Here is a 21,761-nt window from a genome sequence, read left to right as displayed (position 1 = left end):
GCAAGCTCTGCCTCCCGGGTTCACGCCATTCTCCTGCCTCAGCCTCTCCAAGTAGCTGGGACTACAGGCGCCCGCCACCACGCCCGGCTAATTTTTTGTATTTTTAGTAGAGACAGGGTTTCACCGTGGTCTCGGTCTCCTGACCTCGTGATCTGCCCGTCTCGGCCTCCCAAAGTGCTGGGATTACAGGTGTGAGCCACCGTGCCCAGCCTCCAACAACATTTAAAGTGGGCTATAAGGTTATATTCCTTATAACTCGGATGAGTTATAATGTTCAGTAAGTTAGGTATGTTAAATGCATTTTCAATTTATGATGAGTATTTTGGAATGTAAGCCCATCGTAAGTCAAGAAACATCTGTATACTAAAAGACTGATGATGGCTCTTAACTGCTTATTGAAACAAGTCTAAATTTCTTGATGACCTGGAAGCGATTATTTTTACCTTACCCTCCCTACCCTTATATTTCTCAATGCAGTTTTGTCAAATTTACCTGTACTCCTCCCCAGCTCCATCCCCCATCTTTACCCTCATCTCCTACCACACTGACGCCCAGGGCACGTTATGTGTCCAGCTAAGTCATATTCATTATCCCTGAATGCTCTTCTTTTTCAGGCCCATGTTGTTACCCCAATAATGCCCATCTCTACTTTTTCTACCTAACATACTTATTATTCATGACCGAAATATCCTTTTTTTTAAAAAAAAAAACCTCCTTTACTATGCAAAACTATTGTTTACACTGCCTCAAAACATTTTGTTATAGTACTTACTGTGTGTGTATATGTTAGCAAGTCTTACTTACCCTCCTTGTTTCACTAACTTCCAGCACAGTGCCTAGCCTATGGTAGATGGCTAGCAATTTATTCTAATTTGAACAAAGTGGATGTATTTATTATCTATATTTTTGAAGTTTAGATTTAGCATGGATTCTTTTTTTTTTTTTTTTTTTTTTGAAAGGGGTTCCCTCCATTGCCGAGGCTGGAGTGCAGTGGTGCTATCTTAGCTCACTGCAAGCTCCACCTCCTGGGTTCAAGCAGTTCTCCTGCCTCAGCCTCCCGAGTAGCTGGGATTACAGGCGCGCGCCACCACGCCCAGCTAATTTTTTGTATTTTTAGTAGAGACGGGGTTTCACCGAGTTAGCCAGGATGGTCTCGATCTCCTGACCTCGTGGCCCGCCCAGCTCGGCCTCCCAAAGTGCTGGGATTAGAGGCCTGAGCCACTATGCCCGGCCATGGATGATGTGTATTAGACTAGGCTACAACTCTTAAGAGTTTGCTGGGTAGGTAAGAAGAGGAAACCTAGGATCGGTGAAAATTGCCTCTGATACATGAATAAGCCAGGCTAACACACATACAAGGGTTTTTTATTTTGACTACTTAATCAGTAGTGTATTTTTATTAGAGGCCATTATAGTTTACTGAAGATAATTTTTCAGACATCATTCATTAATGAGGGTTTTCACTTCATTTGGGGTTGGGAGATCTCTTAGGGAGAAAAATGAGCTAAGACATCTCTGACTTGATGGCAGTGGCAGATGGCTTGGGGAGGATACATCTTGGTGTCCCCTCCAAGAAGAAGGCAGCATGAGGCTGAGCCCTGAAGGCTCACACTTCCTGCTGTAAGGCAAGGAAAGTGGTAGCAACAGGAGAGCAGTAAGGGGAAGCAATGGGAGTCTAGATGCTGATGAGGTTTCCAATTTTGCTGCTTTAACATTTGTACCACCTATGTTAGTGAGTCCATTAGGAGCTCTCAAAATTTTGTGCCATTTGTTCTTCATGCTTTCTACAAAGGTCTTAAATATCATGGACAAATTGATTAGTTGTTAAGTCAAATTGATTTTTAACTAAGATATATAATTATGGTCATTCTCTTCAAAAGAAGAGAAGATAATTCTTCAAATAAAATGTCTCACCAGCTGAGTGATCCAGGTTTGGCGGTCTTTGAAAAGCTCACAGCCATTGTGCTACTGGTACTAACCATTGTAGTGGGATCTCTCCAAGAGCAGACAAACATTCTTCTTTACCTAACAATCTGCTCCATAATTGAAGGATTTAAATCTCCTGTATTCAGCCAGCTGCGGTGGCTCACACCTGTAATACCAGCACTTTGGGAGGTCAAGGCGGGCAGATCACTTGAGGCCAGGAGTTCAAGACAAGCCTGGGCTATATAGTGAAACCCTGTCTCTACTAAAAATACAAAAAATTAGCCAGGCATGATGGCACACGCCTGTAATCGCAGCTACTCAGGAGGCTTGAGGCATGAGAATTGCTTGAACCCAGAGGTTGCAGTGAGCCCAGATTGCGCCACTGCACTCCAGCCTGGGCAACAGAGTAAGACTCTGTCTCCAAAAAAAAAAAAAAAAAAAAATCCTGTATTAAAGACATGACATTACAATTAAAGAATTTTTTGCTGTGCTTACACATCCCCTTGTCATGGATTTTGCTGCCAAGACTTGTAGTCTTTGTAGTATGTGTATACAGAGTAATTATTTAAACAGGGGCCCCATATATGTTCCACACTTCTACAGTGACTCTAATATATTTTTGATTATGTCAGTTTTAATTTATTTAGCTATTCTTTTCAAAAATGGCAGTATATGCCTGTTGATGATGTTACTGTATTTTTTTTTTTTTTTTTTGTGGAGACAGAGTTTTGCTCTTTCCCCCAGGCTGGAGTGCAGTGGCGCTGTCTCGGCTCACTGCAACCTCCACCTTCCAGTTTCAAGCAATCCTTCTGCCTCAGCCTCCCAAGTAGCTGGGATTACAGGTGCCTGCCACCACGCCCAGCTAATTTTGTATTTTTAGTAGTGACAGGGTTTCACCATGTTGGCCAGGCTGGTCGCAAACTTCTGACCTCGTGATCCATCTGCTTTGGCCTCCCAAAGTGCTGGGATTACAGGTGTGAGCCACCGCGCCCTGCTGATATTACTGTATTTCAAAGGTACTGCATACCTTTAAAGATGGTAGTTTTGGTCTAGCAAATCCTTGTCCTTTCAAAAAGCAATAATTGTGAATCTCTGATATGTAATAACTTTGTGATAATAGTAAACAAAGTTTATTCTGTCTGAAAATAGCATTGTCTCTTAATGGTCTCTAGAGAGAGTCTTTAAGGTTTTGCTAATATTGACCAATAATTACTTACAGTTAAACTGTGGGAGCTCACAAAAATGACTTCAGTACATGGCTGACTTCTATTTCTGTTAACATTGTTTTAATTCTAGAGATATTTTCAATTTGTATCTTCTACCAAGAATTTAATGCACTAATGATAAACTTAAGCAATTTGGGATCATTCAGCAATAGTGATATAGACCAAGTAGGATGGTAAAGGTGATTAATTTGAAGTGGGAGAGGATAGTAGGGTGAGAGGATGGGATGGAAATTAGAGGAATGGCTTTACTATGGAAGAATTCTGCTAATATTTCAAAGACACATGGATCTTTTCTAGGCAGATACGGCCAGGGAAGAATTTTTTAGGGGTAAGAAGTGGGCATGGAGGCATGTGATATGGTCAAGAGATAAAAGGTGTTCAGTACTGCTGGATGATATAAAGGGAAGAGCAGTGGCAGATAAAGATCAAGAAGTAGTTCAAAACTAGATAATACAGTCAAGCAGAAAGAAAATAAACATGAATGTGGTTTTCTAATGCTACTGATTGTTTTATGGCAGCCAGTGTCTAAGGTACAGTTCCTTCTGCTTTTCTGTGTTTTTTACCTGTTGACTAGCAAAACAATTACAGCTTGAATTTCTTATTTTTCATTTTCTAGCAAAGCCTTTCCAAAATGTTTATTGATCATTATTTTCATAAAGTCTTTTTTATGATAATTAGTTGAGCAATAATTGCCAGGCTAATAGCCAGTAGTGCATTTTCTCAGTGAGACTAAGAAGGTCTCTAAGTGTTAGATAATATTTATACATATGTATCATTTTTAAAAGAGCATCTGAGATTTTCATATTTCTTATGATAGACTCATGATAGACTCTTCATTCTTGCACAATCCTTTACACTTTTCCTATGAGATACTTTTATACAATTATTGAGTTTTTACACATTATTACACTTTTACACGTTATTGATGAATAAAGTACTTTTGTCCTAGTCTTATAATACATTGGCTTCATGGCAACAATGACAAAAATACCGAAAGAGAGCATTACCACCATCTTATCTGTTTTGTCAAATTGAGTGTAACAGTATGGTCCACATATGCCAATCTGGACAATTGGGTCATATCACAGTGCACGAGAAGAAAGAGAACTCCATCAGGGCATGGACAAAGTACAGTATTCCCTAAAAACAACCAAACTTGAAGTTTGCTTCTATCTTTATCAACTTCTCACCTGTGCTGGAATAGGGATTTTTTTTTTTCTGTATTAAAACCCTATGATGTTGCAGTTAGTGATGACTGTGCACCGCTCCACTCACATTATTGTTCACCACACCTACTACATAATGTACGAGTTTTATTCTACTCTTTGTTTAAATATGAAAATAACTGTAGATTCAGATGCTATTTCGGGATTTCAAAGAGCAAAGAAAAAAGGATGTAAAGCAGAAATTAGTCTTTAAACGTATTTGACGTAGGAATTGAAGTGGTTTTCATTCATTCTTTTCATTGACTAAACATAGGCCTTTTGATACTAAATTTTTAATAATAATTGAATTAAAATTAAACTATGGGTCGCAAATCTATCCATTTTCTTCTAACTGCTCTTCCTCTCAAATGCTAGAATAGAGCCTATTTAAATCTTAACTTTTGCTTGCCAAACCACTGTTACCATCCATCTGTTCATGCCAATTGTAAAGAAGGTTCAGTTTTTAGTGAAGCTTTGCATTTCACATAAGGTATGTGAAGTGAAATTTCACAAGGGACATGATGGATCCTGATTCTTAGTGATAAACCTTTGGGGCCATCAGGGTTGGCATATGGTCCAGTATGATATGAAGGCTTGGGTTCCCTGGCTTCACTTCTTTGGCGTGAAGCTGATAAAACCTGGCTCTTGAGTATTATTTCACTGGACACCAATCATGGGCAGCAGGAACTGCCCATTTAACTCTCTGTGGGAAGGAAGCCCAGAGAGCATTCACAATGGTACCATTGTCGAGTTGCAAACTGCTCTGAACAGCTTGACAGCACTAGGGAGGAGGGGAAGGGGTTGCTTTACTAATTGCTGTTCAGAAAAGAGAAGAAGCAAAAATAGCTGTTGCAGAACTGATGTTTCTACATTTACTTACTCTCTTGATAAGAATGTTGACTTTTATTTAGCATGTAACTACTATCAAAAAAGAAGGCAAATGAATATAAGCAACCACCTATAGTAATTCCTTGTTAACATGCTATTATCAGTTTTTAGCCCATCAGATTATTGCAGAGCAAAAGTCAGTTTTGCCTTTTTTTTAATTAGATGAAAATAAGGAATTTTTTATCTTCATAAGAATTTAATTGAGGTGAAGTGGATAAAATCATCACAATTCACATGTCAGATAAGGTTATAAATTTGGTTTAATTTACACTTTGCTTTTTAGGATTCCCAAATACCATCTGAATACATATAAACGATATTAGTATAGAAACGTAAATTAACTTTCTGCATAACACAAGTGCTAAAATAATCCACTAAAGATAAATTAGTCAGCACATCTTAAGGTTAAATGCCAGATTTATCATTTAAATGAGTAGCTCATAACTATTTCAGTCGTGTATGATTATCTCACTCATTGAATTCCCTCTGGTTGGATTTTTTTTAATGTGAGGGTTGTTTCCTTTTTATGAAATATTGTATGCCCTGATATTTATATAAACACTCCTCTTGGCCTTTCTGTTTTCTTCTAGTCAGCTTTATCAGCAAGCAGTTGGGTAGTTCTGTTGCAAAGAAACAATGATCTACAACCTGAAAAAAAGAATTAATGCTTATTTTCAGATTCCAGGGATTCTGACCCCATAGATGATTCTTTCTTTTCAGCTGAAAAGAAGTTGAGTAAATTATATTGCAGTATTATAATTTATGCAGCATGTTCTTAAATAGGATAAGGAAGAGATATTTTAAGAAACCTTTTAAATCTGTAAATTTTTTTAATGGGATTCTCTTGCTAGATTTGGGGAAATTCAAGTGCATGTTTTGTAAAATCAGTAAATCTGTAAAATTTACTAGTATTCCATATCCTGTGTTCTCTTAAGTAATTTTAGTAAATGGGCACCAGTGCAGTATTTCAAAAACAGTAATTCATTGAATGCCCATTCTTCCTTTTACTGCAGAATAGATTGTATTTAAGTCAAGATTAATGGATAGATTTTGATGTTAAAGTCCAGTGTCTACGCCTATCATTCCCTGGGGGCATATAGTGCATTAGTTTAAGCCAATGTACTGCTTATCATAGATTCTATGACACTGTCTTAAATGACAGTTTACTGTACTTTGTTTCTACTTACTATGATAATAAAATCACTTTTTTGTATTCCCAATAATTATAGCACTTAAATAAAATCTTAATTAAATTAGTGCACATTTAAGTAGAGATAACACTTAAGTAATTGTACACTGTAAAATTTCACTTATTTGGGTTTTTTTTTTTTTCCTTTTTGCAGTCTTCTGATAGGGTCCAAGTAGATCTTTCCAAGAATGAGAGGACATTATAATTTCATTAAATGAGAGGACATTATAATTTCACTAAATTTGAAATCCAGATAACCTAGTTTTTGTTTTGCTTCATACAACTTTCATGAAAGTAGAATACACACACACACACACACACACACACACACATACATACATACATACATACATATTGGATAATCATATTAGTGCTTTTTGAAACCCACCAATGATTATTGGATTATTAAATCAGGAAGGATTTTCAGAGCCTTTAGGTAGGTTTAAATTTTTAAGCCTATTTATTTAAGGTTAATCTTTTTAAATGTATTTACACAAACTTTGGTGGAATTGGGCTTATCAACTTTTTACTTAATGTTTTCATTTAGTAATTGACTGATTTATGAGCAATTATATGTGGTCCAAATTTTATTCAACTCCAGCTTTCAATAATAGGGCTATCCTCGCACTGCCTTAGCACCTGTTATGGATTTTGAGTCATCTGGCAGCCCATGGGACTTAGATAAAGAAGTACCAGGTGTCCTGCCTGTCTCCTAATTGAGACGCAGTGAAAACAATATAGACTTGGCAATATGGTTAAAAGGATGGATTAAAGCCCAGCTTTGTCTGCTCTGACAAATCACAGCTTTTCCTTCATGGTGTAGATAGTATCAACTACTAAAGAATTTCATGAATATAAGGCATCATAAAAATAGACAATAAATTATCATAACCTGTTGCAGACTTTCAGAAGAATTTTTATTAACATAGTATAAGCAATATTAATAACAAGATTCATGCAATTTGTTTAGGGGAATTTTATTTTTTACTACATGTGAACTAGACTGCATGTTTCTGGAAGAAATTAGTTACAGTAGGAAAGAAATGGAATATCTTTCCCTCTGCCAGATCTTAATTTATCAGATCTTGCTTTATAAGGTAAGCAGTATAGTTTGCTTTCATCTTATAAATGAACAGTGTATATTAGTCCATGAGATACTAATTACCCTGTGTATTTTGGAAAATTTGCTACTTTACTACTGATAATAACCATGAGATCCTTGACATGTACTTGCAAAATATATCTACCCATATGCTATGTCTCAATAAAATTCTTATTTTTCATTCTTTTTTCAAGACCCTGTGTAATGATACTGCTTCAGAATGTTTAAAGATATTTCAAGGCCTTTTAAAACTGAAGTGCCAAATGTGGTTTGTTTTCAAATTTTTATTTTAGAACATGCAAGGGGTTTTACTGTAGTATAGTCACTAATGTATAGTAAACTATAGTATAGCAAACAGTATTTTACTCTACTAATATGTAAACAAACATCTTTCAAAAATTGCCAGTCTTAGAATTTAAGCTAATATTCATTATTTTGACATAACTAAAAGGCCTAATATACCTTTGCTTTTTCACCACACAACACCCAGGTCATTGAGATTGGAGGTAGAGAGAGCATTGGACTATTAATTAAAAGACCGAGATTCTAGTCCCAGCTCTATCCATCAGCAGCTTTGTTTATCCAAGCAAATCTCTGTACTCTCCATTCAGGCAAGCCTTATTGCTGCCTATAAACATTAGTAAAATAAACTAATTTTACCAAGCTTCCTGAAAGTAATGTTGATGGATGTATCCTTCCTCTAGTTCAAACTGTCCTAAATATTCTCAATAAATGATGCCTTGTCTTGGGATAACCTCTTTCAAGGTGGTCTTTTTAAAAACCTAAATATTTAACATTTTTCAAGTGTTATTTTTCAAGGGTATTATTACTTCTATTCTTATGGTATACAGAGCAGTTTTGGAAATCTGCCTAAAATGATTTGAAATTACCCTTCATTTAATTTTCCCTGTAAAGATTTTCTCATTCTTCCCTTTTTTCCCTTCTCTATAAATGGCCACTTAAGCAAATAGAATTAGTGCAACTAAATATCATTGTCTCATGCCATTGTAGAATTTATGAAAAAAATTTAAACAATTATCACAACCAATGGGGGAAATGTTTATTTCAATGCTAAATTATGAGTTATAATTACATTGCCTAAAGAAAAAATCTTTATTTAAGATTATGAGGATTTAGAGAAGCAATTATCAGTTTTCTTTTCTCTTAATGTAATACTTTACATTTTTATACATTGTGCTTTATTTACCTTTTTTTGGTTCCAGAGAGGGCCAGCAAGATCAAGGGGCATGGTAGAACCAAAATCTTTCTCACAAGAAAGATTCAAACTCTAAATCCAGTTCTAGGAAAGTTCCAACTATATTTCCCCCAAAAAGGTTTGCCTTTACGGAGCCATATGGGAATTAGAGGAAAGGGGCTGTCAGCATAACAGACATCTCCTAATCTACTATCAAACCAACTTTATGCATTCCTTCTAGAAGTTGTAAACAGTCGTTGAATACTACCGGGCCCTGTGTTGGGTGTTGAAGAGATAAAGATAAGAAGACAAGGTCTCTGTCCCCATGGCATTGGTCTCACCACTAGTCTGTAACCACAAAATGGATCATTAAAATTTCAATAACATAAGTAGAATAGCTGGATTAGTAGTCTCTGAAGTGAAGAAGTAACATTGAAGAACCACCAAATCTGCCCCCAAGAATCAGGTACAAAAACTATTTCTTAAGAAAGTGTATTTAGTAGAAGAACAAGCCTAAGGAAAGAGCTCTCTAAAGGGGGCCTGGCAGGTGGGTGTTTTTGCAGCAGTCTTCAAGATGTATGATGTGGAAACACCATAGCCAATTTCAGGCTACCAACCTTACAAACTTTATGAGTATTGAATAATTTAATCTGGTCAACTTAAGTAGTACTCAGATTTCAGCTACTTTAAGTTACAACTCAAATATGATTTAAGTTGTACTCGCCAAAAAATTTTTTTGAATCAGTAGGCAACATTTCTAAGTAATTATTGGAATACTCCCTCTTCCTGTGCTTACTATTTTTGGAATCTTCTGTCTAGAGAAGGGAGATAAAATTCCTAAGTGCTGAAACCACAAAGAAGCTATAGAAATATATGAGTGTAGGGAAGTGCTTACTAAATTAAGAATTTCAGAACGGGCCTTAAATCCCTGAGACTATGCCACTGAGCACAGATATAAACACTTTATACTTGCCTTTATTTTAAAATAAGCCAATCTTTTTTTCTTGTTTAGGAAATAAAACATGAAACCTGAACTTAAGAGGAAAATAAGCAATTATAGAGATCTTTGATATCTGCTTACAAGTTTTAATTTTTATAATTCCTTTTGTGAAAATTATACCTTACATTCATTCTTGTGTATAACATATGTATACACACATATATATACACACACACACATTTCCATTTTTTTCAGACTAGTCACAAATTAGATTTGAACTGAATGTTTATACAGCCTACTGGTTGTGCCATGGAATTACAAAACTGAAAGCTTTCCCTTTTCTAACACTACAAGCAGTTCAGAATTACCAGATTAATAAAATTATTGTGGAGAATGAAAGGTGTTGCTTCTTTAAAACCAAATCTACCTTTATCTATTCTTCTATGTGTTAATAAAGTTGAAATACTTGATACTGCGTAACCTTCTGCAGTATCTTTTGTCTTTTTCCTCCATGAGAAATCAGTTTCCTTGCATCAGAATAAGTCAGAATTCCCTCTCTCTGTACGTGCCACAAACAAGAAATATTAGTAGTATTATCAAAGAGTTCTTGCACATGAATACAGGTATATTTCTTAAACTGACATCAAAAATTGTCCTCCTAGAGACAGCACCTGCTGTTTACAAAGATGTGAGCCAAAGGTCAAAAGAAACTATTTCAGGACAGGTGTCAGGGCACTTTTGTGTTACCCCGTATTTGTATCCTTTATCTTCAACACCCTATGAAGTTAGCAGGTGATGGCATCCCCATTTAACTTACAGATGTATCCTCATTTAACATACAGATAAATTATGGCACAGAAAATTTATGCTTATCTTTCCAGGATCAGTCTGAAATTGAACCCAGCTTCTTTTTTTTTTTTTTTTTTTTGGAGACGGAGTCTCGCTCTGTCGCCCAGGCTGGAGTGCAGTGGCGCGATCTCGGCTCACTGCAAGCTCTGCCTCCCAGGTTCACGCCATTCTCCTGCCTCAGCCTTTCCGAGTAGCTGGGACTACAGGCGCCCGCCACCACGCCAGGCTAATTTTTTGTATTTTTAGTAGAGACGGGGTTTCACCGTGGTCTCGATCTCCTGGCCTCGTGATCCGCCCGCCTCGGCCTCCCAAAGTGCCGGGATTACAAGCGTGAGCCACCGTGCCCGGCCTGAGCCCAGCTTCTTAATAGCTGGTCTTGAAGCCTAAAATCAAGAGTAATAATTTAAAATATGTAATGATGTTAACTTAATATTAATGAATTACAGATTATATTTAAATTGTTTCTTTACGCTATAGACGTTTTGTTCCCTTATTTTTAGAATAGTAATATTCCTTCCCCCCTTTTTTCCTTTTGTAGAAAGCGGAAGGAGGATTAGTAGATAATTATATTGCTGTGATTGCAGCACCTGTGTGTTTTCTTTTTGATTGGCTAGTTCTGTATTAAAGATTTCTGCTAGCTAAAAGTCTCCCTCATCGAATGGTTTTTATTAGCTAATTTTGGCTTGAGTTGTTTTAAATTTACAACCAAAATCTGCTTGCTTCAACTTAGATTTGTACTTTAAATTTTTGTTCTGAATTTTTTTGTTTACCTTCACCTTTTTATCATCTTACCCATTTCAGTTTTTTAATTTCAATGCCAATGGCAACATGCACTGGCTATATAAAACGATAGCTTGAGTTGTCCTGTTGTTGCCAGCTGTGGAGTTTGTGTGCCACTCAATGTATATGTACTAATAACTCTTCCCTAGAGAGATGCCTTTTATGGAGTAAGTGTCTAACCTATTATAATGAGATATAGGAATTAACTGCTTTGGATGATTACAATTGCAGATTCTAACAGCACTGTTTGGAACTTTAATCATCTCAATCACAAAAAGCACCTTGTTGTGGACACAGAACTGTGGTTTAAGTGCTTAGAGTTTATTATATTTCCTTAATACATGTTTTCAGAAATTAAAAAAAGCGGCGGGGTGGGGGAGATGTAAGTCCTGTAGATTGGGTTGGCCTGTTTTCATGTTATTTATTTATTTGGCTACGTCAAACTGGGAAACTTATAAAGATCATTTAGCTTTTAGGAGGTGATTTACCTTAGATACAATTATTTTACCAAGCTAACAGTGTTTCCTGAAGATGACCCCCCAAAAAGGAAACTTACCTAATAAGTGATGAGCACTGTAGTTTTTTCATTTAAATTCAACCGTTAATGATTGCTTCCCTTCACTCTGCCACCCTGACTTGAACTTTTAAAATAATTTTAGAAAGCATTGTTTTCATTAATGAAATTTATTTAATTTATTGTAAATTTATTAAATATATTTTTTATACAAAATGAATATGTTATATCTGGATAATTTTAGTTTTTGTGCAGCTGTGTATTAGGGTTTTTTCCATTTTATAAGCCTCTTTGTATAAGGAAGTAGAATTAGTCTGCAAAATGTATTTTAGCTAGATAATCATTTTCTTGCTTCGATGAATTTACTACATTGGAAATATCCTCCCTGCTTTAGAAATATTAACATTTGCTTTCTTTCTGCCTAATTTTTATATAAACTCTAAATATAACGTAAAATATTTCATTTATAGGCCGTCTGAAAGTAGAACATTTTTAAAAGCAGGTAGGTGTCTCCACCCTACTTTTTTCATGAAGCGTTTTACCCATTCAAGCAGACTTTTAAAAACAGCTTGTTTTGATAGCAGACTGTTCTCCTGTGGGCCTTCAGCCTTTGCTTCCTGGCAGCACCTTTGGTGCGAAAAGAGAGTGATCAATTGGAAGACTATCAGTGCCAGCATGCATAGAGTGATAAGTTAACACACCACTGGGAATTTCTAGGGCCCACCAAGATACTTCACTTCTAATGTGCTAACAAGCTCATTTTTCTACCTCTTGCCTCTTCAGTTATTTTTTTTCTCAGAAGAGCTTAGAAGTTGAGTGCATCAGGCATAATGAAAAGCTCTGTAGGAGGGAGAAGCAATAACCCCATTTTTCCCTTTTCAGCCAAATAGAAAATTAGTTTCTGGTAATACACAAAGGCCAGTATTTTTTGTACAAGGGGCACTGCTGTGAATCAAAGGACTCTATTAACTGCAGAAAATTCGGCAGCTGTGAATCTCCCCCAATGAAAAAAGTACTTTCCAACAAGTTGTGAGATATGTGGTATTATTTAGATTGTACCATCAGTTTCATCCTCTTCCATTTATAACCATATCCCCCTTTAAAAGTGTGCTATATTACTTGTTTATGTTAAGACTCAAAAATGTCCATATTATCCTCATGTAAAATCCTTGATGCTGATCACTTTAATATGCATCTTGTCCTGTTGCTTCCCACCTCAAAAGTAAAATTCTTTTGAAGTTCACCCCCAGTGTACAGAATGGAAAGTAATAGATTGCCAGGAATTGGGATTCAAGGTTATTTTAATATTTGATACATAAGATAAATTGTAATAGAAGCAGATAAATTGTAATATGAAAGCCACTTAGCAAAAGATAACGACAATCAAAGTCAAGTGCATAATGAATGTAGTCTTGCCTTTAACTCATACTTTTTTTTTCTCTTCTTACTCAGTGAACTTGTAAATATAACTAACTGGCCATGGTATCTCCCATTGAATTATTTAAAATTATCTTCCTCTCAAATTATTTTTTTGGGTCTTGTAGGCTTAGTCTACAATTTCTAGAATTTTAGAACTATATAATAATTAAATTGCATTTTTTAAAAAGGAATTTTGAGGGAAAATATTAAAGTGGACTTTGGGGAAAAATTCAGTGGAAAAAAAGAAGAACCAGTAGACAAATTTTTGTTATCCTTATTTAAATGTCTTATGTAAAGCCTGTCAACATAGCACACTGAGTACCACAGGGAAACTTTTAAAAGTTTTAAAAGAAAGGTTAACTGATTTCTCAGTTCAGGAACTATACGACATGAAGTCAGCATGTGAGTTTTTCCTGATAATTGTATGTTGCTGCCTGCTGCTCTACATTTTGACAGCCATTTCCATAGTTGCTTTCGTGAACAACAGAAATATTCTCTCTCTTTCTCGCCCTCTCTGTGCTAACAGCACAATCAGGCCTGCTGAAACAGGAAGCCTGGAGTGGGTTGTTCAAAAGCAACAACACTTCAAGGTACTGGTTGCTTGTCAATAATATCAGAGAAGAAAATGTGGTGAAAGGGAACTACAGTATTTTTCTGTTAGTGTCAGTGCCCTGGAGATGCTTTGTTAGTATTTAGGAGTCCTGTGGACTCTTTGCAAATATTCCTGCTTGTTTCAGTGTTATAATTGACTAGGTATGTTTTCCCGGCATACAGATTCAGCTATGTATTTATCTTAACCACATGGAGTTATTCGAGGATTACAGCAACAGTAGTCTTCCATTCAAAATGAGAACAATTGTTGAGAAAATGCAGGGATTTTAGAAAAAGAAGAAGATATGTAGGAATTTTTCACAATAAATCTTTACAAATGAAAAACAGAATTTTGGACATAGTATCTTAAGGAACATTACAATGTTTCTTGCATGGCTTTTGAGAGTAAATCTGCAGATGGAAGCTGATTAACAAGATAAGATGAACCTAGGCTGATATAAATTTCAGCCTAGACTCCTGATAGAAATTGAATCCTTTCTCAAGTAAACTGTTAACTTCCTTCATTTCAGCAGTTTAGTATTATTGTAATTATTATCTAATAAATGTCTCCCTGTTAAGTTGTCATTTATAGTGGGATCATGAAGAGTAAACATACATTAAAAACTATATTTTTGCACTTTAAAAAGCCATACTGTTAATGATATATAAGAATAATTAGTGAATAATTCTATTAAGAAGTAATGGCTTAGCAATCATAGCAGTCCTTTTTGATAAGATTTTTTTTCCAGTATAAGCCGCACTTAAGTTTATCCTTAACCAAAGGAAATCAGCTATGAGGAGAGAGCACGATACCTGCAAACAATTGTCCAGCACCACTTAGAACCAACAACATTTGAAGATTTTGCAGCACAGGTTTTTTCTCCAGCTCCCTACCACCATTTACCATCTGATGCCGGTAAGATTAAAAGCGAGTATTAGTTACTTGTTATTGGAACTTGAAATGCAGTACCCTTTTGTTCTAAAAACTTGCTTGAAAAAAATTCTAATCATTGAAATATGAAATTTTTATCACTATTTAATATTTGAATTTGGCCTATAAATTTGATTTATGGTTTCTTTTACCTAAATGCAATTCCTTAAAAGTCAACAGTCTTCATAAAAGTACGTGTACCACATTTTATCTGAGCTAATATTCAATGACTCTTACATCTTCTGGAATCATTTCTGAAGTATCTGCAAGAGAAATACAAGTTAAGCATGCACTCTGAACTTTAGAGGATCAAATTTTGTGGCCAAGAATATCACCCCATCATCTCTGATTTTACAGATAAAGCTAAAATAACTGGTCTAGATTTAGAAGTACTTAATATTGTAATTTATGTTATAATAATTAAAGATTGTAAGAGGGTACTGCATTTTATGATTAATTTTGAAGAAATCAGTAAGAAAATAAATGACTCGTGGCCTTCCTATTCTGTAATATCTTGCACTCCTTATGATTGTTTCATTTATTTTCCCTCTTTAGATCATTAAATATCAGTTCTGTTTATCTGAAGGTAAGACAAAGTGTCAACCAAAACACCCTCTGTTCTTCTCCCATTTCCTTTTTTCAAAATTAGCAGGCTCTAAGCTTGTAACTTAAACAATAAGTAAACTTAACACTGTCTGGTTCATACTAAACATTTCAGAAATTGTCACTAAATTTTTTCCAGTACTATACTGACTAACCCAGGTCTGCATGAAACACTAACATGGTTTGGGGATAAAAATAACTAATAATAGAATCCCTTGGTTGAAATTAGTTACACCTTGCTATATTGACCTTTTTTTTCTGTTTCTCAGCATGAAAAAGTAGTATTATTGAACTGAAGTAGTGTGTCTTTGTATTTTGTGATGTGTTGCATTGTTATTGGATATCCTAACTCATCAAATGATAACTCTCTGTGTGCCTTGCACTTCACTAGGCACCTGAAATACAAAGATGACTGTTGTAATGGTATTCAAGGGAAGCAGGAAAAGAGAACATAATATGCTTGAAGTTTATCATAGTAAACCTTCAAATTATCTTTATATTAAATAAGTTTTCTTTATATTAAATAAATTCAAAAGGCACAACACTTCTTTTCTAGCCTAATTTATTTGGAAAAAGTTACTGTAATTCTCAATTGAGATTTAGTTAGTGAAATTAAAGCTTCCATTCCTGTCATCATTAAATTGCCATTAGAAAAATAATTTTACAAAAAATTTAGATCCCTTTCAGACAGTATAAAAGACCTAGCAAAGACAAAAACGTATTAGACCAGGTTTAATCTTTTGAAAGAGATAAAAAGTCTAAGATTCACTTTAATGGATTGACACTATCCAAAATTACTCAGTTTGGCATTAAAAAAGATGGTAAAAGAGAAATATTAAATTAATGAACAGCAAAATAACTAAGTATATCTGGCAATTTTCTTGTTTAATAATGGAGAATGATAAAATGTCAGATTATATTAAAAGAGATATGAATAACACTTGTGTATCCTATAGTCAAGCCATAAATTTCACAAGTGAAAAATATTGATAATAGAACCACACTTGGACTAACTTTCCCCCTTAGATTGATAAAGGCTGTTCAGTTCTCATGTGTCATTGTTTACCAGCTGTACTCTTTCATATTTGTCATCTTAATGTTCTCCCCATATTTTGCATGTTATCCTGCACATTTGGCCAGGTATTATGGAAGTGAGTAGTATCTCACTTCTGAGACATTAAAGCATGCTACAGCAGCCAAGTCAAGGTTCTGTTGGCTTCATTTTTAATGTGTCTTACAAAATTATTGTGTAAGTTGTTTAAAATAACACTTACGATTGTCTAAATAGTAGTAAAAATGTGAATTTGAACATAAACCTAATATTGTGCTACAAATTTTTTTCAGTTAATTTTTAAGAGTTGTCACTGCATTTAAGAACCATCCTCTAATTTTAATATGCACTCTAATTTTCAAAAGGGTGTTTTTGCTTGTAAATAACTTGTGCCAGAATTACTGAATACATTTCTATATAAGTTTTTGCAGACTTTAATAGTTATGACATAAATTTTTATCAGAGTGGTTCTCAGTTCAACACAAAATAAAAATGAAATATTTATTCTTAGAGTAGCAAAAACATAGAATCTGAAAAATAATTTTTTCCAGTTACCTCAAATCTTAATTTTTCTGTCATAAATCCCATATATATAGAGCTCCCTTTAAAGTTATAAGTCAAAGTGGACAGAGAAGACATAAAATAAGCTGCATAATAGCAGTTTGGACCTGACTGCTGGTTTGCAAAAATGACATAATAGTGTAAAGTTTTTAATCTTTTTTTCTAGCAGAAGTATAAAATGTGTTCACCACATTGAAGAAATGGATTCATAATTGCAATTGAAAATCAACTTTAAATATCCTGTGCACACCCTGTGTATATAAAATAGTACTAATCAATACTAATATGGTCATTTGAATTAAGTTTTAAAGAAATGCCAGAATGGTGATTATATTCTGTCTAACCAACCCTATAACATAATTATATTCAGTGGAATAGTATAGAAAAATAATATTTTTTTAAGATTTCTTAATTTGGTTCAAGACTATCTAAAGCCCACTTTCTGGTTAGCGGTAACGTGTATCTCAATTGTGGTGACATTTAAATCCGAGAAAACATTTTTCCGTATTACTCTCAGTATTATTAAAATAGATATGAAAGATTTTGGTGCATCATAGTTGATCCATAAATTTCATAACTGTATTTTCTCAAAATGTACTGTCTGTGGCAGTAGACTGATACTTAAGGGAAATTATTTTTATCCCTAAGGTCATTGAGGGAAATATCGTGATGTCACACTTTGTTGATCTTTCATAACTACGTTAAAATATTATTAGATTTTTCTTGTTTTTTATTTTTAAAAAATTACAGGAAAAAATCCCTTTATCTTTGTCAGGCATGTGTGTGGAAAATATCAAAAGTTTTTAGTGACTTCTGAAAGTTTTTTCATATTTACAAATACCTCTCCTTTAATTATAAACTTTAAAATGAAATTACTGTTCTTCTTGGCCAGATTACACTGTTTGTTCATATGTACATGTTTCTCCCAATGTTATATTGTCTTTTCAACATTATCTTTTTTTATTTTGTAATAAGAGAAATTCTAGAATGACAACAAGAAACAGGATCCTGTTTTGCTAAAAGTGTATAGTAAATATTAATTGGTTTAACTTTCTCAATTTCAACATTAAAAATATACTCATAATTTTTTGGAGTATTATGTCTTTAAGTTAGAGATTTTAGTTATTTAACAATTAAAGTGTTGATAGGTGTTCCTGTCTTTCTGTATTCATATATACATATATATACATACACAAATATATCTATACATACATAACACTTCTTATAATTACTTTTGGAGAATATAGGGGTTCCTATTTAAAGGAATATTATAAAATTAATAAAATTCAAATATAATTTTTATGATACCAAATTCAGAGATAATCTAGAGTGACTATGAAAACCTAGAGTAGTATCTAGTCTGCCTTCTAACGTCAGTTGTGCTGTTAATTTGCAAAATCTATATTCCCATATGCAGATAGGATGGGATTTATGATGGTCAGATCTATTTCTTTGAATCTTTGCGTGGGATGGATCATCAAAATTTAGCCATTGCTTTAGATAACCTTTTTTAGCTCAATGTCCTTCTTTAAAAGTTATTTAAACTACTCAGGCTTTGAAATGATCTGAAATAAAATATTTTAGCTCCTTAGAAGATAGTTATTTTATAAATATCTTAAATATTAGTAAGTGCCAACAGAAGAATTAGTTGCCTGCAATATATAACATAGGCTATAAATTTGTTTATTTAATGGTTTGGTTTTTGTTTTTGTTTTTTTGAGATAGAGGCTGGAGTGCAGTGGCGCAATCTTGGCTCACTGCAACCTCCGCCTCCCGGATTCAAGCAATTCTCCTGCCTCAGCCTCTCAAGTAGCTGGGATTACAGGCACATGCCACCACTCCTGGCTGATTTTTGTATTTTTGGTAAAGACGGGATTTTACCACGTTGGCCAGGCTGGTCTCAAACTCCTGACCTCAGGTGATCCACCCACCTCAGCCTCCCAAATTGCTGGGGTTACAGACGTGAGTCACCATGCCTGGCTAGTTAATGTTTTTAAAAACGGATTCCTACTCATATTAATTTATCATTAGATTAGCCTGAAATTATAGGCAGCCAGATATGTTCTGTTTGATACTTTGAACTTGGAAATTTGGCTTATATGTTATTGACCAAGAGGCAAGTAATAATCTTAAATAAGACCCATTAACATTTTGTGATAACTGCTGGTTCAGTTTCCACATAGAACATTCATTCAGATGTGAAATTTTTGTAATGAAAATAATAAAGTAATAATTGTGCTATTACTGAGTGCCAGACACTGTGCTTGGTACTGTACATACATTTTCTCATTTAATCTTCATTGCAGTTCTATGAAATAAGAGAAAAAAATGCTTACCCAGAGTCACCTGGTACTTTGTCAAGCTAGTATTTCAACCTAGACTGATCTGACTTCAGAGGGCATGATCTTAACTATTACAGTTACCCATTTAGTCTAAATATTTTCATCCCCTTCCTGCTGTTGATAGAGAGATATTGCCCAATAACCTGTCATATTTACAAATTATAAATTGTTAAATATTTTTGTTTTAAGAGTTTTACTTTCCCACCCATTGAAAAATCTTTTTTTTCCCCCATATATCTTTAAGGTTGCCAGGGGAGAAGTATGAGCTTTGGAATCAAACTAATCTGGATTTAAATCCTAGTTCTGCCAGTTGTTATCCATATAAATGCAAGTTAATCAGTTCTTCCAATTTTTTCATTTGTAAGGAGGAGGTAAAATATGACAAGCTTGGCCTGATTTGTTCTAAATCTAAAATACTAGTAGTTCTTGAATGTTTCTTAAAATTGAAACCACGTTTGCCTTTATTTCTCTACTATTTTAAATTATGTTATTTCCTGGCCAGGCATGGTGGCTCACGCCTGTAATCCCAACACTTTGGGAGGCTGAGGCAGGAAGATCACTTGAGGCCAAGAGTTCAAGACCAGCCTGGCCAACATGGCAAAACCCTTCTCTACTAAAAACACAAAAATTAGCTGGGCATGATGGCACACGCCTATAATCCCAGCTACTCAGGAGGCTGAGGCAGGAGAATCACTTGAACCCAGGAGGCAGAGGCTGCAGTGAGCTGAAATCACACCACTGCACTCCAGCCTGGGTAACAGAGTGAGACTCCCTCTCTAAATAAATAAATAAAAATAAAAAATAAATTGTGTTTTTCCTTTATGATATTCAGTGCCATCCATGCTAATCTTAACAACTTATCAACTCCTTTAAAAATATTAAAAGCAAGGTTATTTGGGTAGCCTTTAACCTTTAATATAAGGTTATATTTTATAGGACTATCAACAAAGAGAGGATAAATTTCCTTCAAACTAAATTTAATGGTATGTTGTGCTTTTCACATTTGAACAATAATATTTTGTATAGGTGGTCATTTTCTTCAAAAGTTTTCCTCATTTCTATCCCTTTGTTTCGAATCCTCATCTGTTCTGATTCAAAATGTATCAGCTTTTATTTTTCTCTGTTTAATAGCATTATTATGTAGCTATACCTACTGTGCTCCTACTATGTACCAATATCTTTGCATATGTAATCTTAATCCCTGGGACGACTTGACAAAATTGCAAGTATTATCTCCATTTTACGAATACAAAAATGCTTCAAGTCAGTTTGCCCAAGATCAAACAGCTGGTAAAGTGACAGAGTCAGCATTTAATCTAGGACTGTCTAACCTATGCCCATGTTCTTTCTAACAAATCACATCATCGCTGGAGTTCAGTATTAATTGAAATTGCTTTTAAAGATATAATATTTTATAGGGCTATATCTGCCCAATAATTAGCAGCTTTAAACCACTTATACATGTCACCAAACAGTACAAACGAAACCACAATAAAAAACGATCTTTTCAGCTCCCTCTTATAATCCCTATAGATCCCAAAAGTCATATTCATTATGTTAATTGTAATAATAGTTTATTGTAATCAATGTGCAATATATGAATCAATTTATCCCATCAGATTACACAGTCTGTGTGAGCACTGTAAGAATGTTAGTAACAGATACGGTATGCCCAAACATAGGAGCTCATGTGTACTTTTAAAACCTCATCCTTGAGGATATATTAATAATAGAAATAAATCAGCATTCTTTATGACTGAAGTAGTATAAATCAATAGGTAGACTAGGATGTGAAATGAAATGTAGGTTGTTACTACATTTTTTACATCTAAAATTGAGGTCTTTCTATTGTAAATTATTTATAGAGTTTGGGAATGTTGAATATATACCACAAATGTAATTTGCTAAATTGTTAGGAAGTACTGATAACTATACACCACACACACTAAAAATCCTTATTTGACTCAGTTGAGTGAAGGGAGATTTCACTTTAAAGGCAGTGAGGAAGACATGGAAGAATTATTTTTGAGGTAAATATTCTTTGAGTTTGTCATAATGTAGAGCAGTGCTCTCTGATAAAGCCTTCCTTCTATGGTGATGGAAATGTTCTATATCTGCACTGTCTAATGTGGAAGCTGCTAACTACATGTGGCTGTTGAACACTTGAAATGTGGCTAGTGTACTGAGGAACTGAATTTTTATTTAATTCATTTTAATTCAGTAAATTTTAACTTCATGTGGCTGTGGCTACCATATTGGACAATGCAGCTCTAGAGATTTTATGTCTGAGTGATGAGGATAACATGCCACCAGTACAGTGAACACTTTAAAAGGTAGATATTTACCGAATCTCTCATAGACCTTTTTTCTTCTTTTCTTTTTTCCTATTTGAACTTGTTTTGTTAGTTGGTAAGTATAACATTTGAATTTACAAAGCATTTTCATTGTG

General features: G+C 34.5%; 1 protein-coding gene across 3 annotated transcripts in view; it reads left to right on the top strand.

Annotated features, from left to right (window-relative positions):
* RALGAPA1 (Ral GTPase activating protein catalytic subunit alpha 1) overlaps positions 1–21,761 on the top strand; it is a 286,431-nt gene that overhangs the window by 261,048 nt on the left and 3,622 nt on the right. For 2 of the 3 annotated variants that reach the window (XM_058429656.1, XM_032134679.2), the window contains exon 39: positions 14,616–14,740. In XM_058429656.1, the coding sequence (XP_058285639.1) occupies positions 14,616–14,740 (125 nt within the window). Of the gene's footprint in view, positions 1–14,615; positions 14,741–21,718; positions 21,722–21,761 lie in introns of all 3 variants that reach the window. The other variant, XM_032134668.3, reaches the window with a different exon arrangement.

The sequence above is a fragment of the Hylobates moloch genome, unplaced genomic scaffold (genome assembly GCF_009828535.3).
Source record: "Hylobates moloch isolate HMO894 unplaced genomic scaffold, HMol_V3 SCAFFOLD_16, whole genome shotgun sequence".
Taxonomy (NCBI): Eukaryota; Metazoa; Chordata; class Mammalia; order Primates; family Hylobatidae; genus Hylobates; species Hylobates moloch.
This window is presented reverse-complemented; position numbering and strand designations above follow the sequence as displayed.